Raw genomic sequence first — 20,721 nt, 5'->3', positions numbered from 1 at the left:
ATACTTTAGGACACAAAGTTTAAAAATGTATATTAAGGATAAATTTTGAAAAACAATACCTTCGTAAGAAAACCTTGATGGGCAAGAGAAGCTTTTGTAATGAATATGTGTAGCTTTCATTGTGAGTCAAATACCATGCAGGTTTACAACTATTTCAAAGAAAGTGATACAGGAACTTGGATCTGAAGTGAGCTTCTGGAACCCAAATGCTCACACTCCAAAGTAACAATCCCAGCCAAGAAAGATCTACTGCCCAGCCCCCAGCTTCAGGGGCTAACTTCCAGAGATATTTCCAAAGTCAGTGACTGAGCAAAGTTATTCTTATAATAAAATAATTATTTTAATGAAGTATTTGAAATAACTTTAAACATCTGATCAATAAGATTACACACAAATATGGGAGTGTGCTGCACTTTACCAAAAAATAAAGCTAAGCATTTAAATATACAAAAACAACTTTAGGTATAGATCTCTTCTTAAAGGACTCTTTTAACATACACATAATTTATAGCATTTTTACATAATAACTTGCTGAAACAGAAAATGTGGCCAATTTGAAACTTACTACAGTATAGAATATGGCCATAACAGTCCCGACGGGAAGAACAGGATGAAGAATAACATACTTGAGGTTTTATTCCCCTGAATTCTTTTTCTAAGAAGCACAGCTTTCCCCCCACCCCTTTTTTTTTTCTTTAGCCTTCTTTGGAGGATTTACTCATTCTTTCTGTATGTGACTAACTACAGCTATTATTTTTCACCAGCTACGTACCACAAAAGTGGAATTAAAAAAAAAAAAAAAGAGGGTTTGCTTTGCAAAATGTCAGCTTCCTCCTCAAACAAGTATATATAACATGCTTCTCATAATATATGTAGAGCCAAGATCTCCAAGAGTAAGATGCTGACATTACCTTTTGAGTACAGAATCCAAAATGGAATCCCATTGTTAAAAATTTCTAATCATCAATTAGGATTTTTTTTAATGCAACAAGATGCTTAAAACTTAGGGTAACTAAAAGAGTTTATAAAACTATCCTTCTTGAGATCTAAAGCAATACACAAAACAAAGAATAACTTCTTCCTTTTGAAATACTATGATTTAAAATGTTTGATACATTTTCCTTTTTGGTTGGGCTGTGATTTTTTTCCTGTCAACAAAACATGTACTGGGGGCTTCGGAGTTCCAATTCGACCACTGACCCCTCTTAGGTGTATACAGCATATTTCCTGTTTCATGATTCCGTTTTCATTTTTCCTCCATCGGTTTGGAGGCGATGCTCCATCATTCCTTTCTATACTCTCCATCTTTTCAACGAGATATATCAGCACCTTCAATGTATATCATCCTTCCCTGACAAGGATGTCCCCTCACTTGGTATCAGAAGCAGCACCTGGTGGTGAGGTGAACCAGGGAACAGCAACCTCAGGCACAAACTATCCCCATTTGTCAATGTTTTAACAACAATGGGACTCAGCCGACAAAAGCCACCACTGGCCTTACCCTGTGGCTTGTCACCTTCAACCACAGAAGGCAACTGTCATAATTTGCTAAGCAACTTCTGATTCCAGCCCAGAAAGCCTAATGCTTTGAGTCAGGTTCCGTGTAGGATGAAATACATAGTTTCCTGGTAAGTGGTGACCCTTCCTTTCTTCCCCCTGCATCTCAATGCAGGCTGTAGTAGGGAAAGACGCCTTACCTATTAATAGTTTGGCAAATGAAGCAGGGAGTAACAAACAGAGCCTTGCTGTAATTAAACACGTAGGTAGGCATATGCCTACTTCTGTGTAAATAAACCGTACTTCACAACCTATTTTTAGAAGCTGAATCCTAGTCATTAAGAACCTAATGGAATACATAAGATTTAATAAAAGTATATAACTGTAAACAATGGTCTTCCCTATCGGTGATTATTTTCCAGAAACTGAAATTTCAGGACCATGTGACACCGCTCTTTATATGTCTTCTTTGGCAGTAAGTAGCAAGGATCTGGATGGAGAGGGCCGTGGTCACTTCAGAAGGGCCAGGTACAGAGCTCGGGAATACTTCATCTCCCTCTCCTGCTCCATACAGAAGATCAGGTCCCTGAGGCAGATTCTTGTGATTCTTGGACGAAGCAACTGTTTGGTGGCTGTCAGGCTGGATGTCCCAGAAGCAAAAAGGTTGTCTTTTAAACCCTATACAAAGTAAAGGGAGAAGCAAGTTTAAAATAAACAATCTTTCATAAAGAGAGAACCTGTCGATTCAGCAAGAGCCTGCTAGCCTCTGGCCCCTGGGGTAGGTGCTGGAGGTAATAGCACGATGCAGCTTGTCCTCCAGCAGCCCAGGCTCTCGGGGGAGGCCCATGGCCAGCACACCTAGTTCATGGCCTCAGTCACTCTCTCTCACCTGGACCATGGCCACAGCCTTTTAACTGACTTCTCCACTTCACTCCGTTCTTTGCTGCATATCACAGGGCAGACTGTCCTCTTTAAAGGTCTTAGACAAAACTTTCGGGAGTGATGGCTGTGGTCATAATTCTGATTGTGGTGATGATTTCACAAGTGTGTATACATGTAAGAACCTGTCAGATTACACACTTTAAATGTGTGCGGTCTTTTGTTTGTCAATTATAAAAGTAAAAGTGAAAGCCTCACATGGTTCAGATCCCACCACTCCATGGTTCAAAAACCTTCAATGGTTCCTCTCTGTCCAGAGTAGCTACTTGAGCACTTATACTTTGAGAGCTACGTTAAGCACCTTCCACACGTGATCTCTTTTCTTTCATACAACACTGCAGCAAGTTACATGGGTGCTGTCCTCATTTATCAAGTGAGGAAACTGAGCTCAGACAGGTTAAAGCAACCTGTTTAAGGTCACACAGCAACACTGAGCTGGGACTCAACTTTTGATTTGATCTAAAGTGAATGCTCGCCGCATAGCACAGGGAGATCAGCTCTGTGCTTTGTGTCCACATAGAGGGGTGGGATAGGGAGGGTGGGAGGGAGACACAAGAGAGAGGAGATATGGGGATGTATGTATATGTATAGCTGATTCACTTTGTTATACAGCAGAAACTAACACACCATTGTAAAGCAATTATACTCCAATAAAGATGCTAAAAAAAATAATAAAGTGAATGCTCTTAGCTTGTTCTGTATTATACATCATATCAGGTACAAACTCATTACCTGGCTTCCCTTCAGCCTTACTTCCCATTGCAGAGATCAGCAAAAGGCCATTCCAGGCCAACCTACTCATCCTTTAAGACCCATTTCAAATGGGTCTACTTACTCTCCCCTTCCCCGTAAGAATTCTCACTGTGGTAATTATCTTACATCGTATTATAGTAATTTGTATACGCTACCACCACCAGCACATACCCACTAGACTGTAAGCTTTCTGAGGACAGGGACTATCATTTCTATACCTTCTATGGCTTAGCAAAGTATACAGAACAACACAGATTATCAGCAATATTTTCTCAATTGAATACACCGGTTTAAAACAGAACAACTAATACGAGTTCTGAATGTCATTCAAAATTGAATGAAATCCAATACTTCTGTATTAAGATATTAAGTTTCCTAAGTATCAATATGTCTATACACCACTATTTAAAAAAAAGATTTGGAAGAAGAAATAAAAATACAGAATACTCAGATATAGAATAATTTGGCAAAAATGAATCCTTTAATCTCCCATTCTTTTTTTTTTTTAACCATACTTTGTTTCAAAAACATCTCAATTGAATTGGCAACCCTCCTTTCCCTACCCAAAAGACTTACACAAGGAAAGATATCTACCTAACACAGGAAGCGAATCTTCTGGTTCCATTACTATCTTTTTATAACCTTCAAATTTTAATTACTCCCTCTACATTTCTGGTTTTTTCTTCTTTTTGCTTTGTTTTAGTTTGATGGAGGGTAAGGAAATCCCCTTTAAGGTCTCCAAAACCCTATGGTCAAAACAAGTGAACTTAATTCCATACATGTTCACAGAATGACTGGGAGCACTTTACCTCACAGTCGAATAAAATTTCCTTCAAAGATACTACTCACTTTTGAAGGGATATGATATCACAATCCCACTTCTATACTCATTAGGTCAGACTTATTCAAAAGCATCCATGAAGCAAATTTTGGAAAGTCCACGTTTTTTAAAAAAAAGGACAAAAAGACTAACTTAGAGGTGGTGTAACACAGATATAATCTTAACTCTTGTAAATTATCACCATCAAAATATTCTCATAAGATTTTTACAGAATGGGCCCACCAACTCAGCTTTGGAACACTGGATAAAAGGACAAATTAGGAAGAAAGTTAATATAACACATCCCAGGCACTGAGCAGCAATTTTGCTGTATATAGGAGTTATCTATTTAAAACTACAGTATATTTAACTAGAGGCATTTTTCTTAGCCAAAAATTAGATATATTATGCTAAAGCTGAATCTAAACATGTTTATAGATCTTTCCTACCAAGTTTGCCAAAAATCACTCGTTTAGTGTTTTACATGAATTTTTAAATTAAATGGCTAGTTGGACACACTATATCTTGGCAATTTCATTTCCACGTAAATATCCAGAAATATGTCATGTCTTTTGATAAAAAGACATGTATGAGAATGTTTAGCACTACTATTCATAATGGCCCTAAGCTAGAAACGATCCAAACACCCATTAAGAGCAGAAAAAACTGTGGACTATTCACACAAATGGAATACTACACAGCAGTAACAAACTGAGTAACATGGACAAATGTCACAAAATGTTAAATGAAAGGATCCAGATGCAAAGGAATACATATGGTTTGATTCCATTTCGATAACGTTTAAAACAGGCAAAGCTATAGAAGTCAGGATAATGGTTCCCCTTAAGGGAGAAGAGTGGTAACCAGAAGGGGATAGTAGAGGTTTTCTGGGATTCTGGTGATGTTCTCTTTCTTGACCTAAGTACTGTCTGCATAGGTGTGTTCGCGCTGTGAAAATTCAGTGCGCTTACTCATGATTTGTGTACTTTTCTGCATTGATGTCCTACTTCAATAAAAAAAATTAAACTGCTACCAAAAAAGTCTTGTGTAGGTAGGAAATACAAAGGGAAATGAAGAGGGAAAAGAGGAAAGAAGATAAGGCAAAATAGTTAAATAGAAAAAAATTATGGAGAACGAACCATCTGGGTAAGGAACAAAGGGGTCACAGTTCATGTCTGTCATGTGACAAGCCTGAAGGATCCCAGGGAAAGAGCCATATCACAGCTGCCAGCACAGGGTTGAAAAGGAGGTCATTCCAACAGGATGCAGCAGAAGGCCTGAGGCAATGTTATAAATGAAACAAACCCCAAGGGACATTCAGTAACCCAACAGAAATGTCTTTTATAATTCACAACTTTACGAATGTGACAGCATTCTCTTCCCCCAAATAGTGACTGGGTTGGAAAGTTAATCTTTGTTGAACTTAGATACAAATATACAGCATTTTTATTCCTATGCTTATGATTTGAAAAAATCCACAATCTGACTTTTCAGCTTCATACTGACCTGGCCAGAATAATCAGCTACATCTCAATTATCCATGGTAAAGCAGGTGGAACTCAGAGCCATAAAAATTCAAACCTGCCTTCACCATCAGTTTTTATTTTCTTCCTCACCAAGTCCTTTGCCCAAAGTCACCTAGGGCTGATTTCTGGTTACACTATACTGTCAGTGCCAAAGAACACAAATGTAGTTAGGAGACCATTTGTAAGGAGACAAAAAAAACCTGTTGGGACAATGTACTATTTGTTTCTGAAATAGACGATTTTCCCAATCGACTTTCTACATGAAGATATTCCTTAATCTGAATTCTTCACTTAGATGAATAGAGGGTAAAATAGAAGATGGAATTCAATGAAGATGAAAGAAATAATTCACTTACTAAGTGTACAACAGATGTTTTTGGAAGCGTAACCGAACCTAAATGTAAACATTCTTCAACACCGCCAGGTCAAATTAAGTTAGCCCTCATTAATTTGTTCAATTATATCACTAAACAAAGTTTCATATTTTTATAATGAAACTTCTGAGAAACCCTTTTGCTCTAATAAGGAAAACTTGAACACTGTCAGTTACCAATTTCAGAGCAATGACACCATTTTAAGGATGACACTAAGTAATTAAAAATAACCAATTATTCACATTTCCCCCCAACTTAATAGAGCAGGTGCTGTGAGGTAAAACTTTTAAAAGCGTCTCTACTTCTTTTTCCATGTTTCCTTAAATTATGTTACTGCTATACTAACTAGTTCATGCTAGCCCATGTACTGATTCAATTCAAAAGTTATCTGGGTTACTGGGTGCCTACTATGGGCAAAGGAATTGTTCTGGCAGCATAAGATATACAGGGGGACTGAATGGTGAATACACGTTGTCTCCTCCATAAGGAAACTCAGACAAATTACTTAAGTCCTCTGTGCCTCAGTTTCCTAATCTGCAAAACAGGGACAGTAACCGTAATTATCTCACAGCGTTGGCCTGAGGATTAAATGAGAACAATGCCTGGCATACAGTACACAGTCTATAAATGTCATTTGTCAGTTGGGAGGCATTGAAGGTTTATAAACAGGAAACAGTATAATCCTAGTTCCAGATCTTTTTTTTCCATCCCCTAAATCTAATTAAAAGTTCCGGTCCATGCCCTATTCTCATAAGTCCTGGCTAATTTACATAATTTGTCCTGCCACGCTAACCTTGTCCCTCCTAGAGAAATTTTTAAATTTTAGTTGAGCTTTGAATGCTTAAAGCGAAAAAGTAAACTAATGGGCATTACAGACATATGGCAAATGGATGAGGGATGCATCCTGGGACAGGAAGGTTTTCACAAACTCCTCACATCAAACAGTGGAGGAGCAGCGCTGCGGCTTTACAGAACCAACCACACGTACAGTACCGTCTCCAGGAGCTGATGTCCATTCCTTCCATTCTAGTCCCTGAATCATAAGACCAAGAAAACACAAACGTGTCCCTGAATCTTAACAGTTAACCAGGAACAAGAGTGGGCATTTTAACCTCTAAAAGGCAAAGATCCATTATATTTCTCAGACTCTCTACTTGATTTATTCTAACCCCATGTCACCATGGCAGCTCTTAAGGGACGAATCAAGTCTCAAACTTTAAGGAAAAACAAGAACTAGACATAGGGCACAGGGGGTGGAAAGAAGATCTGGCTCCAGAACAAAAATCAAACATCTTCTAAGTCTTGGAAGCAAAGATAAATAAAAGTGCCCTGGATGCCTGGCCTTAGTGTAATAAGATCACTGAAAATCTACGTTCGAAAGACCTGAGCTTCTAGGCCGCAAGGGCAGCACAGAGCAGAAAATACTGAGTTGTGAGACTGCCTGCCCTCTGCTGGTCAACAAGCAGAATTTATGAAGTAACACATCCCTCACCTCTATCACCTTCATTGCATTCCTCTGAGTTATTTCAGAATACAGACAACCTTGCATATTAACTTCCACCCTAGAATTTTGTCACCTCTAAGTATCTGTTTTTCAACAGTCTTTATAGAAGTAATACGTCTAAATAGACTGATGTGACGTGTAATTGTGGGCTTTGAGTTCTAATTCTAGTTGTGTGATTATGAGAGCTGTGAAGACAATACTGGTTGTCCTATGCTAATGACCACTCGCGTCTTTATCTCCAAAAGAACACTTTCTTCAATTCTAGACCTCATTGTTCAATTTCCTAATAAAGTATGTAGCCTAAATTCAACATGTTTCAAATCATTACTCCTGCCTTTCTCCTCTTCTCTTTCTCATTTAAAGGAATGGTAATACCATTCACCTCCAATGCCTAAGCCAGAAAACTGGGTGTCATCCTCAACCCTTTCTTCTTCTAATCCCATCTATCACTTCTTATCAGGTCTACCTCTTTAATAGTTTCCAAATCATCTACATCCTTCTACATTTTCACTTCCATTATCTTCTGCCTAAGATGACTTCATCAACCTTCTAAGAAACTATTTCCAGTATTAATATTCTTCACACTGCTGTGAGAATGATCTTTCTAAAATAAGTAATCTAATAATACCGTTTTCCTGTTTAAAATGCTCCAATGGCTAAAAATCTCCTCTAGGACCAAGTCCAAGTATTTAAGCATGACATATATAGTCAACCATGAGCATACCAAAGCTTCTCCCCACATTCTCATCTCTCATTCCTTTCTTCCTATCTCAAACTATTGATCATGCCATAGAATGTTTTTTCCTCTTTGTTCCAGACAGTTAATTCTCTCCTCCTGGAACTCCTTCTCCAATCTCTCTGTCCTATCCTTATATCACATCACCCGACTAAGTTCTTTAAGACTCAACTCAGGTAACCTGTTTCCCCAATGCTACAAACACAGACTCACCCCAGGTCTAGATTAGGTGCAACTCCTGTGTATTTTAGCTGTACTCTGTACTTTACCGTCACATGTATTCAGCGCAATGCAACAACCTCTTTAACTTTCCCACTCACTGGAAAGGAAGGATTTTGTACCTGTGAATACTTTATATATATGGCACTAGCTGGTATCCAATCAACATTTGTAGTACAATTATGCATCAAGTGTCACCCAATATCATCAGTTATATGAATGACCAAATAGTGAAAATGAGCCATATTATGGGCTTTGGACATTTTAAATCAAGATCCTGCTGTCATTCTTAGCTTTAAGCCAAATAAATTTGGGAGAAAAGCTGAAAGGTAAAGTCCTTTGATGACTTGTTCCTCAGCATTACTCATCCCCACCAAGCTGCCACCAGATGGGATTTGCTCAAAAGGCTATTTTCTGCCACTTTCTCCAAACAGTGGGTAAGCGCTTCAACCCACCAAGTAATACAACACACAAGAACAGCAAATAACCAAATAAATCTCAATTCTGAAAAGCAGTAACTTACTGCAAGTTGAAAAGCCTGTGTCAGTAGGACTTTCCTCTTTATACTCTGGTAATTTTCTTTACCTTTAATTAAGACACAAAGTCCTTCGAAAACTCAAGTAACCTATGTCCAGAACTAAGTTTTATCTATTATTTTATGATAACTTCTTTAAAGGACCGCCAGTTAAAGATATTTCTTTCAGAGCCAACTTTAATTTTATCCTTGAAGGACTATAAATGTTAAAAAAAGCTACAACATCAGTAAGGATTGCTGTGCCTCACAACTAAAGGTAGATTTACCAGTATATTTAAATGTATTAATAGTAGCTTTAGGTTTGTTTAATTAAAACTCTGGTAATTCTGGAGTTGATGAATTGCATATAGACTGATAGAAAATGATACTAGAAAGAAATATGAATTTACAGGAAAAATGAAAGAGCACTAGAAATGGTAAACATTAAAAAGCTGTTTTTATTTTCATAAGTTCTTTAAGAGATATATGACCAAGCGATAACAATGTACTATGGAGGTTAAAACATATGTATAAGTAAAATAGGTGACAACAATAGCACAAAGGATGGGAGGGATTTGTATAATGGAATTATATAGTTAAAAGGTTTTTACATGATATGTGAAGTGGCATTAATTCAAGACTGAGTATAATCAGTTAAGGATACATATTGTACCTTTAAACAGATCTGTAAAGCAACCATTAAAAAAAAAAAGAGGTACAGTTAAAAAGCCAAAAGAGGATATAGAATGGTATACTAAAACACTACTTGGTTAACTCAAAAGATGACAAGAAAGGAGAAACAAAAAAACAGAGGGACAAACAGAAAATAGCAAGATGGTAGACTCAAATCTAATCATAGTAATAATTGCATTAAATGTAAATGGACTAAACAGTCCAAATAAATTTTGGATACAAATCCAAAGCTCAATTACATGCTACTCATAAGAAACCAGCTTTAAATAAAGACACAGATAGGCTGGAAGTAAACGAATGGAGAAATGATAAATCATGCTAATACTAAGCATAAGAAGTGCTGGTGTAGCTATAATAATATCAAAGTAAACTTTAAGACAAGGAATATTAGAAATGAGAACAATTTCACAATGACAAAAGGGGGCAATTCATCAAAAAGACATAATGTGTTTGCACTTAGTAAGACCATCAAATAAAAGAAGCAAAAATTGGGCTTCCCTGGTGGCACAGCGGTTGAGAATCTGCCTGCCAATGCAGGGGACACGGGTTTGAGCCCTGGTCTAGGAAGATCCCACATGCCGCAGAGCAACTAGGCCCATGAGCCACAACTACTGAGCCTGCGCCTCTGGAGCTTGTCCTCTGCAACAGGAGAGGCCACGACAGTGAGAGGCCTGCGCACCGCAATGAAGAGTGGGTCCCGCTCGCTGCAACTAGAGAAAGCCCTTGCACGGAAACGAAGACCCAACACAGCCATAAATAAATAAATTAATTAAAAAAAAAATTTTCAGCAACATTTAAAAAAAAAAAAAAAGAAGCAAAAATTGACAGGTAAATATAGACAAATGCACAATTATAGTTAAAAGAAAACAACTTATGGAATATTATTCAACCATAAATAGGAATGAAGTACTGACACATGCTACAATATGGATGGATCTTGAAAACATTATGCTAAGTCAAAGAAATTAGATACAAAAGGCCAAATATTGTATAATTCCTTTTATATGAATGCCTAGAATAGGTAAATCCATAGAGACAGATGGTTGCACAGCTATGTGAATATACAGTTGTCCCTAGGTATATTGGTTCCAGGACCTCCCATGGATACCAGAACCTGTGGATGCTTAAGTTCCTTATATACAGTGGCATAGCATTTGCATATAACCTACACACATCCTCCTGCATACTTTAAATCATCACTAGATTACTTATAACACCTAATACAATGTAAATGCTATGTAAATAGTTGTCAGCACTTAGCAAATTCAAGTTTTGCTTTTTGGAACTTTCTGGAATTTTTTTCCCCCAATATTTTCAATCCATGGTTGGTTGAATCCATGGATGTGGAATCCAGCAGATATGGAGGGCCAACAGTACTGAATTGTACACTTTAAAATGATGAGGTATGGTGTGTGAATTTTATCTCAACAAAAATCCAAATGATGGCACAGTCTGGTAAGTCAAACAAACAAGTTCAAATAAACATTTCAAAAACAACTTATATTTATTCTTTTCAATACTCTCCACAATTCTTAGGGAAAAATGCATAAATAGGAATTCAACAACATACTCTAAATAGGTACTGTTGCAATGCTTAAGGCAGATACATTGTTTTCCATGTAAACCTGGATTTTCACTGGTAAGATTAGTTGAAAATCTGAACATTTTATTTCGGAGTATTTCAGAGAGAAATTTACTGTCATTTAAACTACTGAATAATTTTATTGCTGATTTCTCCTCTCTTCTTTATTCTTGTGTATTTATGTCATTTTCACTCCTTTACTAACATTTAAGGGGGATTTGGGAAGGAGGGAAGATAAACCCATAATGTGCAATTCAACTTATTTCACAGGTGGTCCCTGAAGATAGCTGACAAGGTGTCAGACTTTAAATCTCTGGAAAATTTTAAAGATCCATCTAAAATTCAGATTTATGTTTAAGTCATTTACGAAAAAGAGGCATATTTGTTTATGGAAGTGTGAGCAAAATAAAATGTGAAAAATATATCTCAAAACATAAAAAAGCTGCTTCTTTATCTAAAGTAATAATGCTCTAGATTCTAATGAATCTACATGATATTTATAGAAAGTGTTAGATGACAACAAATCTGTTGAAATCTCTAATTCTGTTTGTCCCCGAGTAGATTTTAAGCTGCTGCGTTTCCTCAAATCATTTCAGGCTTAATATTTCAATTATAATCTACTCAGATCCTCAAATAATGAAAACTAGTAAATACGGTAAACAAAATGACATCTATGTAAGATCGATCATTCAAATACCCATAAGAATTCAACTCAGTTCTCTATTTCAAAATACACACATTTCTAAGTTATGGGGAAAAAAAAGTTCATAAATAATTTTAATGCTTAAATAAAAATTTTAAAACCCAAGTATCTCCCTCATAAGGTATTTTAGAGGTTTTTCACACTTCTACACCATGTTTCCATACAGAAATAGAACCTCAACCTTTGAAGAGGACACATAGAAATGGTAGAGATATGGTAGAGATACAATAAAGGAAAAATTGTAGCGACTAGAATATTTTTAAATGACTGATCACATCTGTTGCTAAAAGGGAATGGGAAAACAGGCATTCACACAGTGGTGGAAACTGGCACAAAGTTTTTGGAAAGTATTATATGGAAATATCTATTAAAATTTAAGATGTGCATACCCTTTGACCCAGAAGTTCCATTTCTAGAAATCAATTCGGCAAAATAAATGGGTACATGAAGATAGAGGATGCTAACTGTTTATAATAAACCAATGAAAATATTCTAAATGTCTATCAGTGGATCATAGAATTACGGCACAAAAGTATGTACCAGTATGGAAAAATGTCCAAGATGCAGTGCTTCACAAATTGTAAAACACTACTTTTAGGATGATCTCATTATAGTAATTAAGAGCACAGACACACCCCGATGAAGAGTGGCTCCCGCTTGCCGCAACTAGAGAAAGCCCTCGCACAGAAACGAAGACCCAACACAGCCATGAATAAATAAATAAATAATTCCCATTAAAGAAAAAAAAAGATTGAAAAAAATTAAAAAAAAAAAAAAGAGCACAGACAAACACCAAATTCTCTGGACATGTATCTGGGCTTCTCCACTTACTAACTGTGGAACTCTGGAAAAGTAATCTTCCCTATACGTCAACTTTTTCATTTAGGGAAAATAATAGTATGATTTTACAAAGGAGTTACAAGGACTCACCAAGATAATACATTCTAAGTGCTTGCTAAAAGTAAACTATTATTATATATGCAATTGTAAATATATATATATTTGATTATATTAGGTAGAATTATATAAAACTGCCAATACTTGATAGTTTTCCACCTATGAAAACGGCAAGTTCATATGGTTTAACCTAATACATGCATGGATATATTTGGAAAGGATAACCCAAGAAACTTAAGAGCTGTTTGTAATACTCTTTTATACTATTTTGACATTTTCAACATGATCAGAGTTAACAAACACTCTTCTCTCCCAAATAAAAAGCTATCTACTCTATTCCCCTTGCTTACGCAGTACTATCTTAAAAGTATAACAGACATTTTTCTTCCCCCCCAAATCAATAATCATTTGTTGAATGTATAATCTACCTTCTGATAGTACTCTTCTAGAAACTGAGTCTTCTTCATTTCAGAGAAATTTAGACTTCATAAGAAACTTGCAAGCATTGGAAAGGATCTTACCATACCTAGGTAAATTCATACCAGTTTAAACAATGGAAGAAAGTTATCACTGAAATCTATTCTAAATATTATATTCCAAAGAGCTTTGATTTTAATAATTCTATACAACTATCCTTATATAAAGGTGGGTGGGAAGAGAGAAGAAAAGTCAAGAAATAAGAACAAAATAATATTTTCTGACAGGTACAAAGAAACGTGTGGGGGAGTCTGTGTTTGAGACCACCACGTGTCTAGTGCTTTGGAAGCCCTAGCCTGCTCCATGTTGAAGATTCTTGGAAAAGCAATAATGGGGGAAATAATTAAGTCCAGAAATTCCCTAATCATCTTCCTCTGAAGAAGACAAAGCAATGGAATCCATCTTACCCTGCCTCCTGATATTTCCTCTTATCTGATACAGACACACGCAAACCAGCAAAGTTCCATCCGTTCTTGGACAGAACACTCTCTGGTACCATCACTGCCTTTCCAGGACATCCCACCTTCCCCAGACTTCATTTTTGTCTATGAGCAGGAAGCTAATGCTGAGTGCTTGTTTTAAAAAACAGGTACATCATTACCTGTCACTTAACTCGCTAACTTCCACTTCCTTGAAGGGGCGCACCACCAAAGAACAGAAATAATGGGAGAGGGACAGAGAATACTGTTGTTACGATTAGCATGGAGTGAAAAAAAATGGCTACCCACCACACAGACTTCTTCAGCATCTCAGAGATAGTTCTTGGACTCCAGTAAGCAATTCTTTTCCTGAATGCTCAAAGACATCCTAAGACACTGAGGATATAGTATTAAATCATGAGGACAGGCAAATGTTTGTGCTACTATGACTCTGGTATATTTTTTCTCAGATATATTCAAATCAGTAGAATGCTCAGGTGATTTCTGGCTGTCTATGAAGTAACTACAATTATTTTTCTTTTTCTTAAGAATAAAATTATAACAGCTCAAGAAAAAAATTTTTTTCAAAACACAATGCGTTTTATTACTTTTTACACTGCTTCAGCACTGCTTCATAGTAACTTGTGATTTTTTCTTCAAACAATTTCAGTTTAGTTTCTAAAAAAAAAAGCTTTATTTCCCACCTGATTTTCAAAGTTGTATACTAGGTGCCAAAAAATTCACATAAATGAATTTTCAAACCCTAAGATATCTTTAACCTAAAACAGGTTAGGCCCTAATGGTGTACTTTGCCCTTCAGAGGACTAGGTGTCTAGCAGAGTAGAGACATTCTGTGTTTTAGGGCACCTACACACAGGCTAAAATAACAAAGAAAACATATGGGAAGATTCTTAAAGCTCTTTTGTTTCCTTTATAGCAACATCATTTATTTCTTTATCCTGATTTTTTTATTGCAGTTTGCCCACAGTCTTCTGAAAACTGCCTTCCCTCTCCCTGCCCTGTCCCCCCAAAATCAAAGTACTCTAATACTTTAAACATCAAATTGGAGCTAAAGGGAAAGGTAAGTTGCTACAATAGATACTATCACAAGATCCTCAAGTTCTATATAGAGACGTTCTAATAATATCTATAGCAAACTGCTGTGGAACACTATTTGAGGTACAGGATTTTTTCAAAAGTTCATCTCTAAATACATGTAAAAATTAATGAAACTTTCTCAGAAATCACTCTTCTGTAAGCTATAGCATGAAATTCCAGTGGACTTCAACACATTATTCTAAAATGGTCCTTTCTCACCTTCTTAAGCCTACTCATAAAATACTGCAATGTGATCACTTCTATTATTAATGTTATAGTGAGACCACTAAACATAAATGGTTAAGAATATAGATTTAGGGTTCTGCAGTAGAATCATTTTATAGGTTCTATCCAAATAATATTTGCTTGGCTAATAATATTTAAAGAATGCTTGGTTTAAAAATATTTACAAGTATGCCTAACTGAAGTGCCTTGTTTTCAAGGTATGCAAATTTAAAAAGTACAATAAAGAAGAAATGAATTTTAGGAATGCATCTTTAATTGTAGGGAGATATAGCAAAATTGTTATCAATATCTGACATTTATCTCTGAATTAGAATTCAACTGTGGAAAAAAATATGTTTGTCTGAAAGCAATTCTGATTCAATCAAATTTTCTGTTTATTGCTAAGAAACGTTTCAAAAAAACCCCTTCCCCTCATTATCTTCCTCTAAAATTCTTACAGTTTTACAGGGTAGTACTTTAACCTGCTTCTAGATAGAAAGGAAATACACTTATCTATATAGTAATAATTTCTTTGTTTGGGTTAGCAAATGAACACTATTTTAAGCAACACATACTAGGCATATCAATACTATAAGCATCATGTAGTTGATCTGGCACTGTAACCACTTAATTTTAAAAGAAATATCAGCATTTTCAAGCCAATATGTTATAAGGTTAAAATAAAACGTATCTTTATTTTCAATAAAATAAAGAAATATTGCTATGATGGTTGGCTCATTAAGTTAGGTGAACTATTTGAAAGTATTGCTAACAGAGAAAAGATAGATCCTTTCTAATCCAAGAACCTAAAATTAATGCAGGAAGTAAAGTTATTAATGACTTAACATTCCAAAGAACCCCAAACACATCACCTCAGCAGTATACATACATGACACACACATGCAAAACACTCTAAATCTTTAAGTAGGTTCTAGATTACTGCATAGGTATCTGTACAGCCTATGTTAATTTAAGAACTAATTTCATATGCATATATTCTTATATGTAACTTCAACACACAGCAGTAAATTAAGGACAAATTAAATACTCCAAAGTAGTAAATTTTAAGTTTCCCCCCCTTAAAGCCAACAGGCTTATGAAACAAATAATTTGGTTCTAAATGATAATTGGTACTTGTTGCTTTTTGCCAGGTTAACATGAGGAGACAGGAGCTGATGCTATTCAACTCTACCAAGACTTCTGAGAATATCAATGTAAATCTACACAGAGGATAGTTTAATATATAAATTGTACAACTAGAAAGATTTTTTTAAAGGATAAGAGCCAGTTTTGCTTTGTTTTACATAATAGAAAAAAATACTAAAGGAAGAAGGTCTAAAACTAATTTCTCCAAATTTATTATTGTTGATTTATTATCAACAAAAATGATAATCTATGAATGCTGAATGTTCTAAGTTTAATTCTCTGAATTTTACATTTTTTAAAATCACCGTTTTATGCAATCTTCCAAACTGAAACCTCTTCCCTTCAGTACTAAAAACCTGCACTTGAACTAAGGATTTTACCCTTCAAAGAGCAAGACTCTACCTCACTCCCCTCTGGGTTTATATGCTTATTCTAGTAAATTCAAATCAAACAGGTAAGATTTCAGGTTCCCATCTATAAAGAAAGAGGCAGACAAAAAGTAGACCCTCAGTTTTCAAGGTATAGAATATTAAAAATCTAAATGGTTTCATACATCAATTTTGTGTTATTTGTGAGAGAACAAAAAAACTGAATCGTTAAAGGGTTTTTAACAATCCTGATTCATGCAATTTAAGTGATTGGAGGGGCAAATCAATCAGCACTATATGTAAACACTGAAAGAGCATACAGCAGGGTTCTCTCCAGTTTCCCATTTTTCAAAGAAAATTACCTTTGAAGTTAAAACACCATGAATAAAAATCAACAAAAAAAATAGTTTTCAGCTAATTTCAAAATAAGGATTGTACTAAAATGTCATCAACTCATTAAAGAAATGGATATTTTCAATTCAGGTTGGCATTACTTAAAAGTACTCGCTGTTATAATTCAGTAAAAGTCTGACAACGATCAAAGTTTAAAGTCCAGGAATAAAGGGGAAAACATACAGGCCTAAGTTCTCAAAACTGAAGAAGCACCAAGCAAACACACACTTCAGTATATTTATAGCCACGTTAGAACACATCTGTTTTGAAATTTTAAAATTAAATAAGCTTATATTTTAATGCTAATAGATAAATCATATAAACTGATTTTTTTTAATCACTGTTTTGAACATCAACAGTACATTTCATTTTCCCCCCGTAAACTATGGACTTTCTCAGATTCAAACATACAATCGATGAAAAATTCTTTAAAATCTCTGATTATTAGAAACCAGGGAACATTTAATGTTTCTGAGATTTGTGACAAACTCAAATGAGACATAAAAATGAAGCTTTGAAGAGATTAATGATTAACAGTTCAAATTCACTATGGATCATTAATACTACTTATAAAATTCTATTAAAAGCTAAAATAATGGTACTATTACTATGATGACAAAGACGACAATTTATTAGGCCTGTACTTGAGGCCAGGAACTAATTAAGCACTTTACATAATCCAATCCTTAAAGCATTATAAGGTGGGTATTATACCCATATTCCAGTTGGGGATAATTGAGGTAAGAGGTTTAAAGAACTTGTCAAAGGTTACAAAACTTAATGGTCAAGAACCAAACCCAGATTTGACTGAGTCCAAACTATTAGGTACTTACCCACGTGCTATGACGCTTCCCCACGCAGCAAACATTTAACAGAATTTGTTGTATAAAGCTACCATTATCAAAAAGTAGGGCAGGAACTTAGACATCCTTGTAGCTCTTTCTCAAAGGAGTTATAATATTATAAAGAATAACTTTATGTGGATGACAAAAAAATTACAAGTAACTGTTCTTGCCAAAAAGAAAAAAGTATGCTAACTAGGCCATATTTATAGGAATATGCTTAATGATGAAATAGCATGCCCCACTTTTAATAAAATATTTACACACATCTACACACGAGGTAAATAGACCAAAAATAAAGGGCAGTGGGTTGTCCTGTGCTAGAGAAGTAGGAACATAAAAAACTCTACTGGGGGGGGCTTCCCTGGTGGTGCAGTGGTTGAGAGTCCGCCTGCCAATGCAGGGGACACGGGTTTGAGCCCTGGTCCGGGAAGATCCCACATGCCGCGGAGCAACTGGGCCCGTGAGCCACAACTACTGAGCCTGTGCGTCTGGAGCCTGTGCTCCACAACAAGAGAGGCCGCGATAGTGATAGGCCCGCGCACCACGATGAAGAGTGGCCCCCGCTCGCCGCAACTAGAGAAAGACCTCGCACAGAAACAAAGACCCAACACAGCCAAAAATAAATAAATAAATTTATTAAAAAAAAACCCTGATACTATTCTCCCCACTTTAAAAAAAAACAAACAAAAAAACTCTACTGGACTAGTTTTACCATATTTTAAAATATACTAAGATTTGGAACCTTGAGGTCACAAAAAGACAAATACTAAATGATTCCACTTAACATGAGATATCTAAGTAGTCAAATTCATAGAATCAAAGTAGAATGGTGGTTACCAGGGACTGGGAAAAGGGAAGATGGGGAGTTGTTTAATGGGTACAGAGTTTCAATTTTGCAAGATGAAAAAGTTCTGGAGATGTGGTGCATAACAATGTGAATATGCTTAACACTACTGAACTGTACACTTAACAATGGTTAAGATGGTTAAAAAAGATTTGGTACTAACACATAAATAGCCATAAACAGATATACAGCAGTAGACTGGTCCTGCTGCACTTATATGGTAGTTGCTAGTCACATGTGACTATTAAAATTTACATTAATTAAAAAAAATTACAACTATTTCCTCAGTCTCACTAGCCACAGCTCAACTGCTCAACAGCCATATGTAGTTGCTGAGGACAGCACAGACACAGCACATTCTCATCACAGACAGTTCTACTAGCTAGCACTGGGTCAGAGTATACAGAAACAGACTCAAATACATACGGGAATTTGTATTTGACACAGAATTGTGATAAAGGTGGCATTTCAAATCAGTGGGGAAAGAATCATTGAGTAAATAGTGTTGGGACAATCTGCTAGCCTGGGGGAGAATGAGGGGGGAGTAATGGTAAATCCAGATCTCAACTCTTATTCAAAACAAATTCTGAATGAACCAAAGATTTATACTTAAAATCTGAAATGATAAAAGTACTAACACATGAGTCTAATTATTAAGAAAGGGCTTTCCAAACACCATAGAACCCCAGAAGGACAAAAACAGAAGACTGATTTTTTTTTTTTTTTAATTTAAGAAAATACAAACTTTTAGATGAATAAAGCCCAGACAAACTGAAAGGAAAGTGGAGGGAGGTATGGAGTGTTCCATTTTCTTAATCTATTAAAAAATATAACGCAGTGGGGAAAAGGTAAATTGAAAGTGCCAATATACACATGAAAAAATTGCTCAATTGCACTCATAATTTAAACACTCTATTAAAAATTGCATTTTCAACCATCAGATGGCAAAGAGAATCCCCAGTGTTAAATGAGAGTGTGAGAAAACAGGCACTAATGGATGTAAAACCTGATACAACTCATTCAGGGGGTAATTTAAAAATATTTATCAAAAATGAAAAGCAACAAATAATATTTATGGGTAAAATGATATTGAGTCTAGGATTGACTTTAAAATAACCTGAGGAGTGAAAAACTTACCGGAGAAGGTTGGTGTAGATATAAATAAAACAAAATTAGGCATAAATTGATAGTAGTTGCAGCAGGATGGTAGGTGTGTAGGGGATTCATTATACTACTCTAGCTTTGAGTATGTTTGAATTTTTCCAAAAAGGTTTTCCTATTAATGCACACCCTTTAACCCAGGAATTCCATTTCTAAGTATTTAGTCTATAGTTACAGTGGACAAGCACACAACAAGGTAAGTACAAGGATGTTCTCGGAGGCAATAAAAGCAAAAACCCGGAAACAACCTAAATTTCCATTACAGAACTGGTTGAATACATTATTTATCTAAACACAGTAACGTTATATACCTTTAAAAAGTATGGAGGTAAATTATATGAGAGAGATTACGGAAAAGGGGAAAAGAATCAAGAGCAGAACAATAGACACAGTTTGACTGCATTTAGTAAAAACAAAATCAAATGTGGATTTGTGAAGGCATATGAGATACATGCCCATATTCACAACGAATTCTAGAAGGATATGTGAGAATCTTAATGGTGGTTACATCTGGCTGGGCAGGAGATGGGGGACTAGAAATCTGTGAGGAGGAAACATTTACTTTTTTCAAACATTTTTATACTATGAATTCTTTTTGCATGTGAACATATTGCATCCATTACACTTTTATTAATAAAAAGAACTAGACGTTTTAAATCCTTCTTCTACTGAGATGACTGTCATTCATTTAGGAACTATCAATGTTTAGGGTCAGCACTGGGAGGAGCTTGCCTCAAAGCACATTGAAGTTTTACAGAGCAGAACAGAGGAGCCGCGGTTCCTCTGCTGCTGACCTAGCTCAGGGCTCTTATCGAACCTGTATCTCAGCCCTGATGACCGATCTGAACATCTATCACTACAGCAAATAATTACTCTAAAGACGTAAGTAAGATCCTTCCTTGGTGTTAATCAAACATTAATGATATTTATTGAATATGTATGTGCCTGGTCCTGTGGGAGATACAAAGGAAAAGGATTATAGTCTTGC

At 35.8% G+C, this 20,721-nt stretch overlaps 1 protein-coding gene across 2 annotated transcripts in view; it reads right to left on the bottom strand.

Moving 5' to 3' along the window:
* Positions 1 to 318: 318 nt before the first annotated feature.
* The window catches only part of TAF4B (TATA-box binding protein associated factor 4b), a 115,102-nt gene continuing 94,699 nt past the window's right edge, over positions 319 to 20,721 (bottom strand). Inside the window, exon 15 of one of the 2 annotated variants that reach the window (XM_036823941.1) lies at positions 319 to 2,175. In XM_036823941.1, coding sequence (XP_036679836.1) covers positions 2,008 to 2,175 — 168 coding nt within the window. In that variant the 3' untranslated portion in view covers positions 319 to 2,007. The remainder of the gene's footprint in view (positions 2,176 to 20,721) is intronic. The other variant, XM_036823942.1, reaches the window with a different exon arrangement.

This window comes from Balaenoptera musculus, chromosome 14 (assembly GCF_009873245.2).
Source record: "Balaenoptera musculus isolate JJ_BM4_2016_0621 chromosome 14, mBalMus1.pri.v3, whole genome shotgun sequence".
In the NCBI taxonomy this organism is placed as follows: Eukaryota; Metazoa; Chordata; class Mammalia; order Artiodactyla; family Balaenopteridae; genus Balaenoptera; species Balaenoptera musculus.
The sequence above is the reverse complement of the archived record's forward strand: the minus strand, read 5'-3'. Positions and strand labels throughout refer to the sequence as shown.